We start from the raw sequence: 14,439 nt of genomic DNA, 5'->3' as shown, positions 1-14,439 counted from the left end.
GGCAGAAAGCACCATTCAAAACTACTTAAGGGAAAAAAAAGTAATCTTTAAAAATATAGTTTTTCTTCATCTCTCAGTCTGTCATCTGTAGGAGTGGCTTCATTCTCAGTCTTCATTTGGATCAGGCTAACAAACAAATCCAGCAGAAACAGAGTGTCACTTCTTGGCAGGATTTGCCTGGTCACAGGGTCCATTACGATCAGATGAACTTGGGTCACCTAAACCCACTACTGCAGCTAGATGGAAGGAATAGGGTAGATGGGCCAGTCTAGGTCATATGTTCTACTCCTGCAGTGGGGAATAGAGCCCCAGCTAACCACATGAATTGCTGAGTAGAGGAAGAGTAGTCCCATCTCCCACCCCACCCCCATGCTGAATAAAAGAATAGAGCAATATAACAATGAAAAGGGGATAAAGAATGCTGGCGGCCAAAAGAACCAAGGTTCAGTACAGGCTTCTAGGGTGGGCATATTCTTGATGATGAAGTTGGAAGGCAGTCCTAAAGGCTTTTTCACATTTGCTACACTCGTAGCAATCCACTGTGAATTCTCTGATGCCGACTTAATGCTGATTTAACAGCAAAAGCTTTTCCACACTCATTACACACATAAGGTTTCTCCCCGGTGTGGATTCTCTGATGCCGACTTAATGCTGATTTAACTGCAAAAGCTTTTCCACACTCATTACACTCGTAGGGTTTCTCCCCAGTATGGACTCTATGATGTATACCCAACTCAGAACTACTGAGAAATCCATTTCCACACTCCTTACAATGATATGGTCTATCCCCACTGTGGATTCTCTGATGCCGATTTAATGTCGATTTAACAGCAAAAGCCTTTCCACAGTCACAGCACTCATAGGGTTTCTCCCCAGTGTGGACTCTCTGATGTATAACAAACTCAGAACTACTGGGAAAGCCATTTCCACACTCCTTACAGTGATAGGGTCTATCCCCACTGTGAATTTGCTGATGCCTGATCAGATTTGCACTATTATTAAAGGCTTTCCCACACTCCTCACATTGATAGGGCTTCTCTCCAGTGTGGATTCGCTGATGACGAATTAATGAAGAACTGCCATTAAAGGCTTTTCCACACTCATTACACTCAAAGGGCTTCTCCCCAGTGTGGATTCTCTGGTGTCCAACATAGTAACAAAAATAGCTGAAGCATGTCCCACACTCTTCACATCTGAAGGGTTTCCTTGCACAGTAGATTCTCTCATCCTTTCCTCTAACATTTTTCACTGTAGGGATTTCCTGGTGCTTCTCCAGTTCACTGTTTTGGAGCCCACATGATATCATCATGTCTCTTTCTTCAGAAATTCCCTGTGTTGATGTGAACTCATTGTCAATGTTGGTCTCAGCATCTGACATAAGAAATAGAAAACACAAATGCCACTTGAGAATTATACTAGAAACAATAACACATCAAAAACTATAGGGCCTTCAGGTATTACCACTTCAACCTCCAAGTCAGCCTGCCAGAAATATAAAGCTATTAAAATGGAAGTGCCAAGCATCACAGAGATAGAAAGTGGTAGAAGTAAAACAGAAACCTAGATTTTGAACCCCAGGTCATCAAACTATCCAAAACACAAGATTGTTTCTCAAGCTTCTCCAGGCCTATGTATCCCTAATAACTTGTGAGTTCATACTACCTGAATCCATAGCCTGCAGATTTTCCAAAACTAGAGAGATAGAACATTGAAAGATGTGGCATAGCAGAAAGGATGAGCATTTAGAGGACATCACCCCAGTATGTTTAACAATTACCTGGACCAAGGGTTCTTAACCATAGTTAAGAAAGATCCTAGGATTGGTGGGATAATGTAGGCTATGGATTGATCCATAGGCACAGTTAAAAAAAACCTTTATATTTAAAATTACTAGAAGAGGAACCAAATCAACTAATATGGAAAAGCAGGAAAGTGAGGCCTTCTTAAAGGTTAAATAATCCCTCATTCAAGCCCCTGTGTTAGCCTTACCCTCCTTAAACAAGCCCTTTCACCTGTCTGTCAATGTGGGAAATGGAGCTACTCTAGGAGTCAAACATGGGCAAACCAACGCAAGCCTGTGGGCTTTTTGTCTGAATTATTAGATCCTGTGACAAGGGGATGGCCAGGGTGCATCCAGGTGGTTGCAGGCACTGCCCTCCAGGTAAAGGAGAATAGAAAGCTTATTTTGGCAGAGCTTTAATAGTGAGCACTCCTCACCAAGTAAGGACCATTTTGAACCAAAAAGTGGGGAGATGGTTAATCAATTAAATATGAGGCTATACTATTGGAAAAAGATGATTTAGTATTAACTACTGACAACAACCCAAATCCCACCATGTTTCTTTGGCATATGGAGAGGAAACATCTGAACAACTAGAACACACCTGCTTGTATATAATAGATTATCAGACAAAAGTAAGAGAAGACCTACAAGAGTAAAACACTGATTCAGACAATGGTACATGTTTCACAGCTAAGTCTCTGCAAAGGGTAACGAAAGCACTTGAAATTAGTTGGGATTTCCATACCTGTGGCACCCTCCCTCTTCAGGGAAGATGGAAAGGGTTGTTCTAGTTTGCTAGCTACCAGAATGCAACACACCAGAGATGGATTGGCTTTTAATAAAAGGAGATTTATTTTGTTGGTTCTTCAGAGGAAAGGCAGCTAACTTTCCACTGACATTCTTTCTTACGTGGAAGGCACAAGATGGTCTCTGCTGGTCTTCTCTCCAGGCCCCTGGGTTCCAACAACTTTCCCCGGGGTGACTTCTTTCTGCATCTCCAAAGGCCTGGGCTGAGCTGCAAGTGCTGAGATGAGGAATGCCGAGCTGCTTAGCTGTGCTACATTGCGATCTTTCATTTAAGCACCAGCCAATTAAGTCAAATGTCACTCATTGCAGCAGACACTCCTCCTAGCCAACTGCAGATGTAATTAGCAACAGATGAGGTTCACGTACCACTGGCTTATGTCCACAGCAACAAGACTAGATATACTCACCTGGCCAAGTTGACAACTGAATCTAACTAACACAAGGGTGAATCAAAGTATAAAAACACAACTTACTAAACTTATGTTAGAAACAAACTTGTCCTGGACCAAATGCTTACCTATTACTCTCCTCAGAATACACACCAGTCCTAGAAGGGATATAGGGATATCACTTTAGGAAATGCTCTTTGACTACCTTTACTTAGGGAAAAATACTGATCTACCCCAGTTAGACAGTAAGGACAAATTTTTAAGAGAATATATATCTGCCCTGGCTGCTTCTGTTTCTTTGCTTTGACAGAAGGGCCTATTGGCCCAGACTCCCCCTCTTGGATTCCCAGTTCATAACTTCCAACCTGGTGACTGGGTGCTGATAAAGAGTGTAAAGAAGACAAGCTAAGCCCAAACTGGGATGGACCATTCCAAGTCCTGCTCACCACTGATACTGCTGTTCACACTGCTGAAAAGGGCTGGACCCATCACATCTGAGTAAAAGGACCTATCACCCCTTCTAACCCTTCTGAGATGGCCAAATGGAAAGTCATATCCAGTGGATCCTTGAAACTAACTCTGCATCGTGCACATACTGAGACTGAATAAGGAACTCATAAGCTTGGTACTCATAACAGTTGGGTTGCCTATGTGGTGTAAGATGTGAAAAGCTATCAACTCATAGTAGGTATACTCCTTTAGTTAAAAAATTAAAATCCCTCAAAAGAGGAAGTAGGGGCTACTACTGTTTGGGGTTTGGGGAATGCTGAACCAAGCAGCAAGGACAATGATTGCAATCAGTAACACAAGGTCCTCTGACTAAGGTTTTAGAATTTGACTTTTGTGCCCTAGAAGGGGCCAACTGTGGGTCCTTACAAAATCAAAGCGCCATGAGCCCAAATGAAAAAATATCTTTGCCTAGAGCACTAAAACACCAATGGTTACCCCATCACTTTCTGGTTTGGGCCTTGTAGCACTTGGTATTAGGTGAGGTGGACTACTCAATATAAGAGGTGGACTAACTCGTGGTATGTAGGCCACACCGCAGAATGTACTATAATCTTTGCCAAACCTAATGAGGACACAGAAAACTGCTACCCACTTGATAACAATTTAATGTTTGCTGGGGAACTGCCACAGGTGAATGTCAGGTTAACCAATGCAACCCTTTGAGGATTACCCTCTTAGGACCAATAGATAAAAAGTTGAACCGTACATTTGGGATAGGAGTTGATATAACAGGAAAAAATCCAATCATTAGGTTTAGAATCTTAGTGGAGGAAAAACCCAAACCACTCTTAAACGAGGCTAGTACTCCATCCTCTTTCTCCTCACCTCCTTTTCCTGCAGTCATCCCAAACCCTGCCAACGTTAAAATAACTACCACATACAACTTAAGGCATTAGCAGTAGAGTCAGGGAACAGGAGGTCAATACCCGGCTAGAATGGGTAAGGTACACGGCCAACTGCTTGAATAAAAGCGATAGTTATGCCTGTGCCTTCAGATGGCATATTGCTCAGGTGGTGCCATTTCCTCTGGGAATGGACAAGTATGAAAAAGAGTTCAAGTGTTTGGGCCTCCTATTTCAGAATAGTACACCTGGTGAAAAATGTAGTGCTTTGTCCACTCTTTGTTCTCCTATACAGCGAAGTAACACTAAAGCCATGCCCACGGCTCAGCCCAGATATGGGAATCATACAATGTGTCTCTCTCAGCAGACTGAAGGAAACCCAAAAACCCCAGCAACCCTGATACCATGTGTGAAAAGCTAGAATGTAACCTCAGATAGCACCGGCAATGTCCCCAGTATGAACATCCCCAGAGTCAATCTCTGGTGGTACTGTGGAAGGGCCTCTATACAAACTCTGCCCCGCACCTTGTCCAGAACCTGGGTGCTAGTGCAACTGGCTAATAACCTTTTCATCCTAGTGTTTGAAAAACTAGAGTCAGAAAACACCTTGTATTAGTTAGGGTTCTCTAGAGAAACAAGATCAACAGGGAACACTCACAAATATAAAATTTATAAAAGTATCTCAAGTGACCATGGAAAAACAGAGTCCAAAATCCACAAGGCAGGCTGTGAAGCCAACAATTCCAATGGAGAGTCTGGACAAACTCCACAGGAGAGGCTTGCCAGCTGAAGCAGGAAGAGAGCCTGTCTCTTCTGAATTCTCCTTAAAAGGCTTCCATTGGTTAGATTAGGCATCACTCATTGCAGAAGAAACTCCCCTTGGCTGATTAAAAATGGAATCAGCTGTGGATGCAGCTGACATGATCATGATTTATTTCTATGAAATGTTCTCATTGCAGCAGACAGACCAGCACTTGCCCAATCAGACAAACAAGCACACCACTTGGCCAAGTTGACACATGAACTTGACCATGACAGTCCACCCCTTGTCAACTTGGAAGCTATACATATCACCTTAAACCATACCTAATTTCTAAATAGAAAACAATAAAACACACATTTTTTCTTTCACCTAACAGCACTCAACAGTCCTGCATATAACTGGAAACAGATCAAATCTCTCCAGAATAGGGTGCAAGTCCTTGGGTAATAGTCATACTTAAACTTGATATCTTACAACTTAAATAGTATGACATGAGCAAAACACCATTACAGTCGTCGTTTCTGTAACTGATCATGTGGTCGAAGTTCATATTTATCACTACCTTTTTCACTACCCATTCCATGTTCCCTTTACCCTCAGCAAGCACTTCAGCTGGCCGTGGTTCTTTGCCTGGTGGGGTGACCCAAACATTCATTCCTGAAGTTTCAGAGCCATTGGTAGTCCTGCCTGGATTGGGCTATTGCAGTTTTCCATTGATTTTAATCACAGGGCATGGTGGTACTAAAAGACGCCCTAGGGGATCTCCTATATTCCAAGAAAACTCTTCTTTACCTCCATTGTGTAGTTGTGGTCCCATTTACCCCCGATAGTGAGAGTCAATCACCCAAGCCAAAAATGAAATCATCTTCCAGGCTTGTTGATCCAGGGGTATGAGAGCCCAAAGTGACCAAGTGGCAGTCTTAGATTCCAGTTCAAGGGAATCATTGTTGTTTCTCCTGGTGGAAGTAGGGGTTTCACACACATAGCATAGTCCTCAGGATGCCAAGGCAGAAGGATCACAGCTGGACCTGTGGAAGGAGCAGGAGTGATTCAGGGGTGAGGTGAGAGGCCATTCCCGGGGTCAGTCCAGGGAGTTGAGGGTGGAGCATGGTGCCCAGGTGTGCTGTTGCTCGCTTGAATTCCTCACATCTGTGACAAAGTGGGGCCCCAGGTGACCCCACTTCTGCAGCCTTACGGTTTCCTTCCAGATGACGTAATTAGGGAATCCCATACACACCCCTCCCTTTTCCCTGAGGAAACTGATCAGGCTTCAGGCTCCAGCCTAGGTATGGGTGGGAAAAGAAAATGTGAAGTTGGGAGGAGAAGAAAGTGAGGCAAGAGTAACCTGTCCCTTTTAGCAGAGGAAGCAACTAAGAGAGAAAACCACAAATGATGGTTCTTGCTTATATTGTTCTCTAGCAAATCTCTGCAAGTTGTGTATTTTAAGCTAGTATAGGGACACTTTTCTTAACTTCATAATATCTTGAAAGAGCCTTGAAATGAATAAATCTCTCTTTTTAACAAAAAGCTTTATTTTTAAAGCAGTTTTGGTTTTGCAGAAAATTTGCAGACAAAGTAGAGAGCTACTATATATCCTGACAGATGCACAGTTTCTCCAGTTTTAACATATTTCATTAGTGTGGTACATGTTACCATTGATGAACCAATATTGATCCATTTTTAGTAAGCAAGTCTATAGTTTACATTAGGGTTCACTCTTAGTGTTGTACAGTTCTCTGGGTTTTGACAAATGCATAATATTATGGATCCACCATTGCATATGGTATTAGTTAGGGTTCTCTAGAGAATCAGAATCAACAGGGAACACTCGCAAATATAAAATTTATAAAAGTGTCTCACATGACCATCAGAATGCAGAGTCCAAAATCCGCAGGGCAGGCTGTGAAGCCGAGGATTCTGATGGAGGGTCTGGATGAACTCCACAGGAGAGGCTTGCTGGCTGAAGCAGGAAGAGAGCCTGTCTCTTCTGAATCCTCCCTAAAAGGCTTCCAGTGATTAGATTGAGCATCACTCATTGCAGAAGACACTCCCTTTGGCCGATTACAAATGGAATCAGCTATGGATGCAGCTGACATGATCATGATCTAATTCTATGAAATGTCCTCATTGCAACAGACAGGCCAGCACTTGCCCACCCAGACAAATAGGTACTACCACTTGGCCAAGTTGACACATGAACCTGACCATGATAGTCCACCCCTTGTCAACTTGGCAGCTATACATATCACCTTAAACCATACCTAATTCTTAAATAAAAAACATTAAAACACACATTTTTTTTCTTTCACCTAACAATACTCAACTGCCCTGCATATAACTGGAAACACATTAAATCTTTCCAGAATAGGGTGCAAGTCCTTTGTAATATTCATTCTTAAACCTGATATTTTACAACTTAAACAGTTGTAAAATATCAGGAACAGTATAACTGGAACAAAACAGCATCACAGTCCTCGATTCTGTAACTGATCACGTGGTCTTAGTTCATATTTATCACTACCTTCTTCCAGTATCCATTCCATGTTCCCTTTACCCTCAGCAAGCACTTCAGCTGGCCGTGGTTCTTTGCCTGGTGGGGTGACCCAAACCTTCATTCCTGAAGTTTCAGAGCCATTGGTAGTCCTGCCTGGATTGGGTTGTTGCAGTTTTCCATTGATTTTAATCACAGGGCATGGTAGTACTAAAAGACGCACTGGGGGATCTCCTATATTTCAAGAAAACTCTTTTTCACCTCCATTGTATAGTTGCAGTCCTCTTTCCCCCTCAGAGTCAGGGTCAATCACCCCAGACAATAATGTAATCTCCTTATTGGCTTGTTGATCCAGGGGCATGAGTAGCCCAAAGTGACCAGGTGGCAGTCTTAGATTTCAGTTCAATGGAATCATTGTTCTTTCTCCTGGTGGAAGCACTCCCCCTTTTCGAACTAAAACCGGTAGATGAGCAGAGCTGGACCCATGGATCCTGGCTACGGGAGAAACAGCACCATACAGCGAACGCTGATTCAGAACATATACAACTTCCTGGAGAACATTACCCCAGCCTTTCAAGGTATTGCCACCTAGATGGCATTGTAATTGAGTTTTCAAAAGGCCATTCCACTGTTCTATCAATCCAGCTACTTCTGGATGATGGGGAACATGGTAAGACAAGAGAATTCCATGAGCATGTGCCCATTCCCGCACTTCATTTTCTGTAAAGTGTGTTCCTTGATCAGCAGCAATGCTGTGTGGAATACCATGATGATGGCTAAGGCATTCTGTAAGCCCACGGATGGTAGTTTTGGCAGAAGCATTGCATGCAGGGAAAGCAAACCCATATCCAGAGTATGTGTCTATTCCAGTTAGAACAAATTGCTGCCCCTTCTGTGAAGGAAGTGGTCCAATGTAATCAACCTGCTACCATGTAGCTGGCTGGTCACCTTGGGGAATGGTGCCATATCGGGGGCTGAGTGTAAGTCTCTGCTGCTGGCAGATTGGGCACTCAGCAGTGGCTGTAGCCAAGTCAGCCTTGGTGAGTGGAAGTCCATGTTGCTGAGCCCATGCATGACCTCCATCCCTACCACCATGACCACTTTGTTCATGAACCCATTGGGCAATGACAGGAGTTGCTGGGGAAAGAGGCTGACTGGTATCCACAGAACGGATCATCTTATCTACTTCATTATTAAAACCTTCCTCTGCTGAAGTCACCCTCTGGTGCGCTGTGCTGGTTTGAAAGGAAGTGTGCCCCCTAAGAAAAGCCATGTTTTAATATAAATCCCATTTCATAAAGGTAGAATAATCCCTATTCAATACTGTATATTTGAAACTGTAATGAGATCATCTCCCTGGTTAATGTGATTTAGTCAAGAGTGGTTGTTAAGCTGGATTAGGTGATGACATGTCTTCACCCATTTGAGTGGGTCTTGATTAGTTTCTGAAGTCCTATAAAAGAGGAGACATTTTGGAGAATGAGAGATTCAGAGAGAGTAACACTACAAAGCAGAGAGTCCACCAGCCAGCGACCCTTGGAGATGAAGAAGGAAAACGCCTCCCGGGGAGCTTCATGAAGCCGGAAGCCAGGAGAGAAAGCTAGCAGATAACGCCATGTTCGCCATGTGCCCTTCCAGCTGAGAGAGAAACCCTGAACTTCATCGTCCATCTTGAACCAAGGTATCTTACCCTGGATGGATGCCTTTGATTGGACATTTCTATAGACTTGTTTTAATTGGGACATTTTCTCGGCCTTAGAACTGTAAACCAGTAACTCATTAAATTCCCCTTTTAAAAGCCATTCTGTTTCTGGTATATTGCATTCCAGCAACTAGCAAACTAGAACATGCGCATTCACAAGGGACTCAAATATGTTCATGTTTTTAGCACACTCAGAAAGGTCTGTCCACATACTTCTTCCCCAGACCTCTTTGTCACCAATTTTCCAATTATGGTCTTTCCAACTCCCTGACCATCCAGCCAAACCATTAGCAACAGCCCATGAGTCAGTATACAAACACACCTCTGGCCATTTTTCCTTCCAAACAAAATGAACAACCAGGTGCACTGCTTGAAGTTCTGCCCACTGGGAGGATTTCCCCTCACCACTGTCCTTCAAGGACACCCCAGAAAGGGGTTGCAGTGCTGCAGCTGTCCACTTTCGGGTGGTACCTGCATATCGTGCAGGTACCGCCCGAACCATCTGTACCATCTGTAAACCAGGCCCGAGTTTTCTCTTCCTCAGTCAATTCACTGTAAGGAACTTCCCAAGAGGCCATAGTTCTGGTCTGGGAAAGAGAAGGTAATGTGGCAGGAGTGGAGACCAGGGGCATTTGGGCCACTTCCTCACATAACTTACTTGTGCCTTCAGGACCTGCTCTGACCCTATCTCGTATATACCACTTCCATTTTACAATAGAGTGCTGCTGAGCATGCCCAACTTTATGACTTGATGGTTCAGACAACACCTAGCTCATGATAGGCAACTCAGGTCTCATGGTAACTTGGTGGCCCATGGTTAAGCGTTCAGTCTCTACCAAGGCCCAGTAGCAGGCCATAAGCTGTTTCTCAAAAGAAGAGTAGCTATCTGCAGCAGATGGTAAGGCTTTGCTCCAAAATCCTAAGGGTCTGCATTGTGATTCTCCTATATGGGCTGGCCAAAGCCTCCAGACAGCATCTCTATTTGCCACTGACACTTCCAGCACCATTGGATCTGCTGGATCATATGGCCCAAGTGGCAGAGCAGCTTGTACAGTAGCCTGGGCCTGTTTCAGAGCCTCCTCTTGTTCAGGTCTCCACTCAAAATTAGCAGATTTTCTGGGCACTCAATAAATGGGCCAGAGTAGCACACCCATTTGAGGAATATGTTGTCGCCAAAATCCAAAGAGACCAACTAGGCATTGTGCTTCTTTTTTGGTCGTAGGAGTGGCCAGATGCAGCAACTTATCCTTCACCTTAGAAGGGATATCGTGACATGCCCCACACCACTAGACACCTAGAAATTTCACTGAGGTGGAAGGCCCCTGTATTTTTGTTGGATTTATCTCTCATCCTCTGACACGTAAATGCCTTACCAGTAAGTCTAGAGTAGTTGCTACTTCTTGCTCACTAGGTCCAATCAACATGATATCATCAATATAATGGACCAGTGTGATGTCTTGTGGGAGGGAGAAACAATTAAGTTCCCTGTGCACAAGATTATGACAAAGGGCTGGAGAGTTGATATACCCCTGAGGTAGGACAGTGAAAGTATATTGCTGACCTGGCCAGCTGAAAGCAAACTGTTTCTGGTGGCCCTTACTAACAGCTATTGAGAAAAAAGCATTTGCCAGATCAACAGCTGCATACCAGGTCCCATGGGATGTACTGATTTGCTCAAGCAATGATACCACATATGGAACAGCAGCTGCAATTGGAGTTACCACCTGGTTGAGCTTACAATAATCCACTGTCATCCTCTAAGACCCATCTGTTTTGTTCACAGGCCAAATAGGACAGTTGAATGGGGATGTGGTGGGAATCACCAGCTCTGCATCCTCCAAGTCCTTAAGAGTGGCAATAATCTCTGCAATCCCTCCAAGTATTCCAGTATTGCTTCTGATTTACTATTTTGCTTGGTAGGGGCAGTTCTAGTGGCTTCCACTTGGCCTTTCCCAGCATAATAACCCTCACTGCACAAGTTAGAGAACCAATGTGGGGATTCTGCCAGTTGCTCAGTATGTCTATTCCAATTATACATTCTGGAACTGGGGAAATAACTACAGAATGGGTCCGGGGACCCAATGGACCCACTGTGAGATGGACCTGAGCTAAAACTCCATTGATCACCTGGCCTCCATAAGCCCCCACTCTGACTGGTGGACCAGAGTGATGTTTTGGGTCCCCTGGAATTACTGTCACTTCTGAACCAGTGTCTAAAAATCCCCGAAATATTTGATTATTTTCTTTTCCCCAATGCACAGTTTTCCTGGTAAAAGGCCGTTAGTCTCCTTGGTGAAGGCTTGGAGGAAGATTAACAGTATAAATTTGTGGCAGTGTAACAGGGTTCTCCCCCAGATGGACCCAGTCTCCCCTACATTCAAGGTGCACTGGGTCTGTAAACTGTCTCAAGTCTGGAAATTGATTAAGGGGCTGTGACTCTGTGTTTTTGTTAATTCAGGTTAGACTTCTGTTCACTTGACCTAGAACTCTTCTGTTTATACAGCTCAAACAAGAATTTAGTAGATTGCCCTATTATATTTCTAGGTACCCCACGATTTACTAGCCAATGCCACAAATCTCTGTGAGTCATATAATTTTGACGCCTGCTTTGAGTTTGCTACCTATTATAATAGCCACGCCTACCCTGTCTTTGGCAATTAAGTGCAGCCACCTGGCTTCTGCCAACTCGGGATCTCATCATCCCCATTGTGTTTAAGGATTCCAGCTCAGTGACAACAGTTCCTACAGTAATATCAGACCTCCAGAGAAGTACAACTACAGAGTTCTTCAGGGATGATGGTGCTAGTCTCACATATTTATTTCTTAAGGTTCTGGTAAAAGGTGCATCCTCCAGACATTCCTGGGGTGTAAGAGCAGGCTTTGTGTGATAGATCCACTCTAACATTCCAATCTCTCTAAGCCTCTGGATCCCCTCATCTACATTATATCAGGGCAGTTCTGGGATTTCAACCTCAGGTAATGTCAGCCATCTTTTGATCCATGTTTCAACCAACCATCCAAACAAACTGTTAACACCTTTTCTAACCCCTCGAGCTATAACATTGAATGCAGACTCTCTGCTTAGTGGGCCCATATCAATAAATTCAGCCTGATCCAGCCTTATATTCCTCCCACCATTATTCCACACACTTAAAATCCATTGCCACATATATTGCCCTGATTTCTGTATACAAATTGGAAAACTCACACAGTTTTTTGGGGGGTATAACATACCTCCTCATGTGTGATACTTTGTACCTCACCTTTAGGGGCCTGTTGGGACTTAAGTCTAGTTATAGGTCTGGAAGAAATGAGGGGTGGTGGGGTGGGTCATGAAAAGAATTAGAAATATCTTCCAAGCCATTTGTTTCAGGGTATTCATTTGCAGTTTCACCTGGTGAGACAGGATTAATCACTCTAGGGCTAATCCCTTCAGGAGGAGGTTGGGTGGCCAACTCCTCAAGGCAGGCTGGAGGTGGGGAGGCTATGTCCTCAGGGCAGACTATTACAGGGTTATCTAGAGAAGATTCAGCATGACATAGGGTTTCAACCTCACCCCCAACATCGTTATCAATCCATATGTCACCATCGCATTTTTCAGGGTCCCACTCCTTTCCAATCAATGCCCTCACTTTAACGGCAGACACCATGCAACATTGAGATTTCAGTTTACATTGTAAAGTTGCTACTTTGACAATAAGATTCTGAGTCTGATTTTCAGAGATCTTAAGTCAATGGCTACAGGAAATAAGATTTTCCTTCAGGATGCTCATAGAAACATCTACATCTCTCAGATGGTGCTTAAGCTTCTCGTTTGAAGCCTTAAGCCCATCCCTTTCACTCCTTAATGTTTCCAGCGTATCTAACAACAACTAGCCAACATCTCTATACTTCTTATTTCCACAAAACTCCACAAAGGTGTCAAAAACATTATTCCCCAGAGCCTGGCTTCATACAAGTGAGGCATTAGGAGAATCAAATGCTGATATTTTGACTATCTCATTAGCCAACTCACTCCATGGATTGGAAGTGTCATTCTGATTATGGGAATCAGAGTCCTTAGTGCCTTTGAGTCAAGTCAAAGTAGAAAACCATTCAAAAAAACCCATTTTTAAGATTCTATTTCTCAAGAACCACTCCTGGTACCAAGTTGCATTAGTTAGGGTTCTCCAGAGAAACAGAATCAATAGGAAATACTCATAAATATAAAATTTATGAAAATGTCTCACATAACCGTGGGAACGCAGGTTCCAAAATCTGTAGGGCAGGCTGTGAAGCTTATGATTCCAATGGAGGGCCTGGATGAACTCCACAGGAGAGGCTCACTAGCCGAAGCAGGAAGAGAGCCTGTCTCTTCTGAATCCTCCTTAAAAGGCTTCCAGTGATTAGATTAAGTATCACTTATTACAGAAGACACTCCCCTTGACTCATTAAAAATGGAATCAGCTGTGGATATAGGTGACATGATCATGATTCAATTCTATGAAATCTCCTCGTTGCAACAGGCAGGCCAGCACTTGCCCAACCAGACAAACAGGTACAACCACTTGGCCAAGTTGACACATGAACCTGACCATGACACACCTTAAAGAATAGAATTAGAAGAAGCACTGGCACCCCCAAGGGCTCCTTTGATGACAGAGTTTATATCGATATCATTGGGGTCCCTAGGGGAGTCCTAGATGTATATAAAGCTAGAAATCAAATAGTGGCAGGATTTGGGTCCTTGTTCTGGTGGTCAATTATAAATAAGAATGTAGAATGGATTAACTGCATTTATTATAACAGCAGAGATTCATCAATTACCCAAGAGATACAGTCAAAGGAATTGTATCCCAGTTAGATGCCACAAGTAGAATGTCGGAAAACTGATTAACTCTAGACATGATCTTAGCAGAGAAGGGTGGAGTCTGTGTGACGGTAAGGGGTAGTTGTTGTACTTATATACCAAACACCGCTGCCCCAGTTGGGTCTGTAACTATGGCACTCTAAGGTCTAACCACCCTCTCAGAAGGCTAGCTGAAAATTCTGGAATTAAAAACTCTTTGATTGCTTAGAATCTTGGTTCTCTGGGGCCTGGTGGAACAAAATTATCTTCTTCCTACTATGTCTATTTGGCAGCCTGCTAATAATTCCATGCTTAATTCCCTGC

General features: G+C 43.5%; 1 protein-coding gene across 1 annotated transcript in view; it reads right to left on the bottom strand.

The window, feature by feature from the left end:
- Window positions 1-236: 236 nt before the first annotated feature.
- LOC143658465 (uncharacterized) overlaps window positions 237-14,439 on the bottom strand; it is a 76,928-nt gene continuing 62,725 nt past the window's right edge. Inside the window, 4 exon segments of the mRNA XM_077130493.1 lie at window positions 237-427; window positions 430-459; window positions 462-541; window positions 543-1,371. Coding sequence (XP_076986608.1) covers window positions 237-427; window positions 430-459; window positions 462-541; window positions 543-1,371 — 1,130 coding nt within the window.

This window comes from Tamandua tetradactyla, chromosome 16 (genome assembly GCF_023851605.1).
Source record: "Tamandua tetradactyla isolate mTamTet1 chromosome 16, mTamTet1.pri, whole genome shotgun sequence".
NCBI lineage: Eukaryota > Metazoa > Chordata > Mammalia > Pilosa > Myrmecophagidae > Tamandua > Tamandua tetradactyla.
The sequence above is the reverse complement of the archived record's forward strand: the minus strand, read 5'-3'. Positions and strand labels throughout refer to the sequence as shown.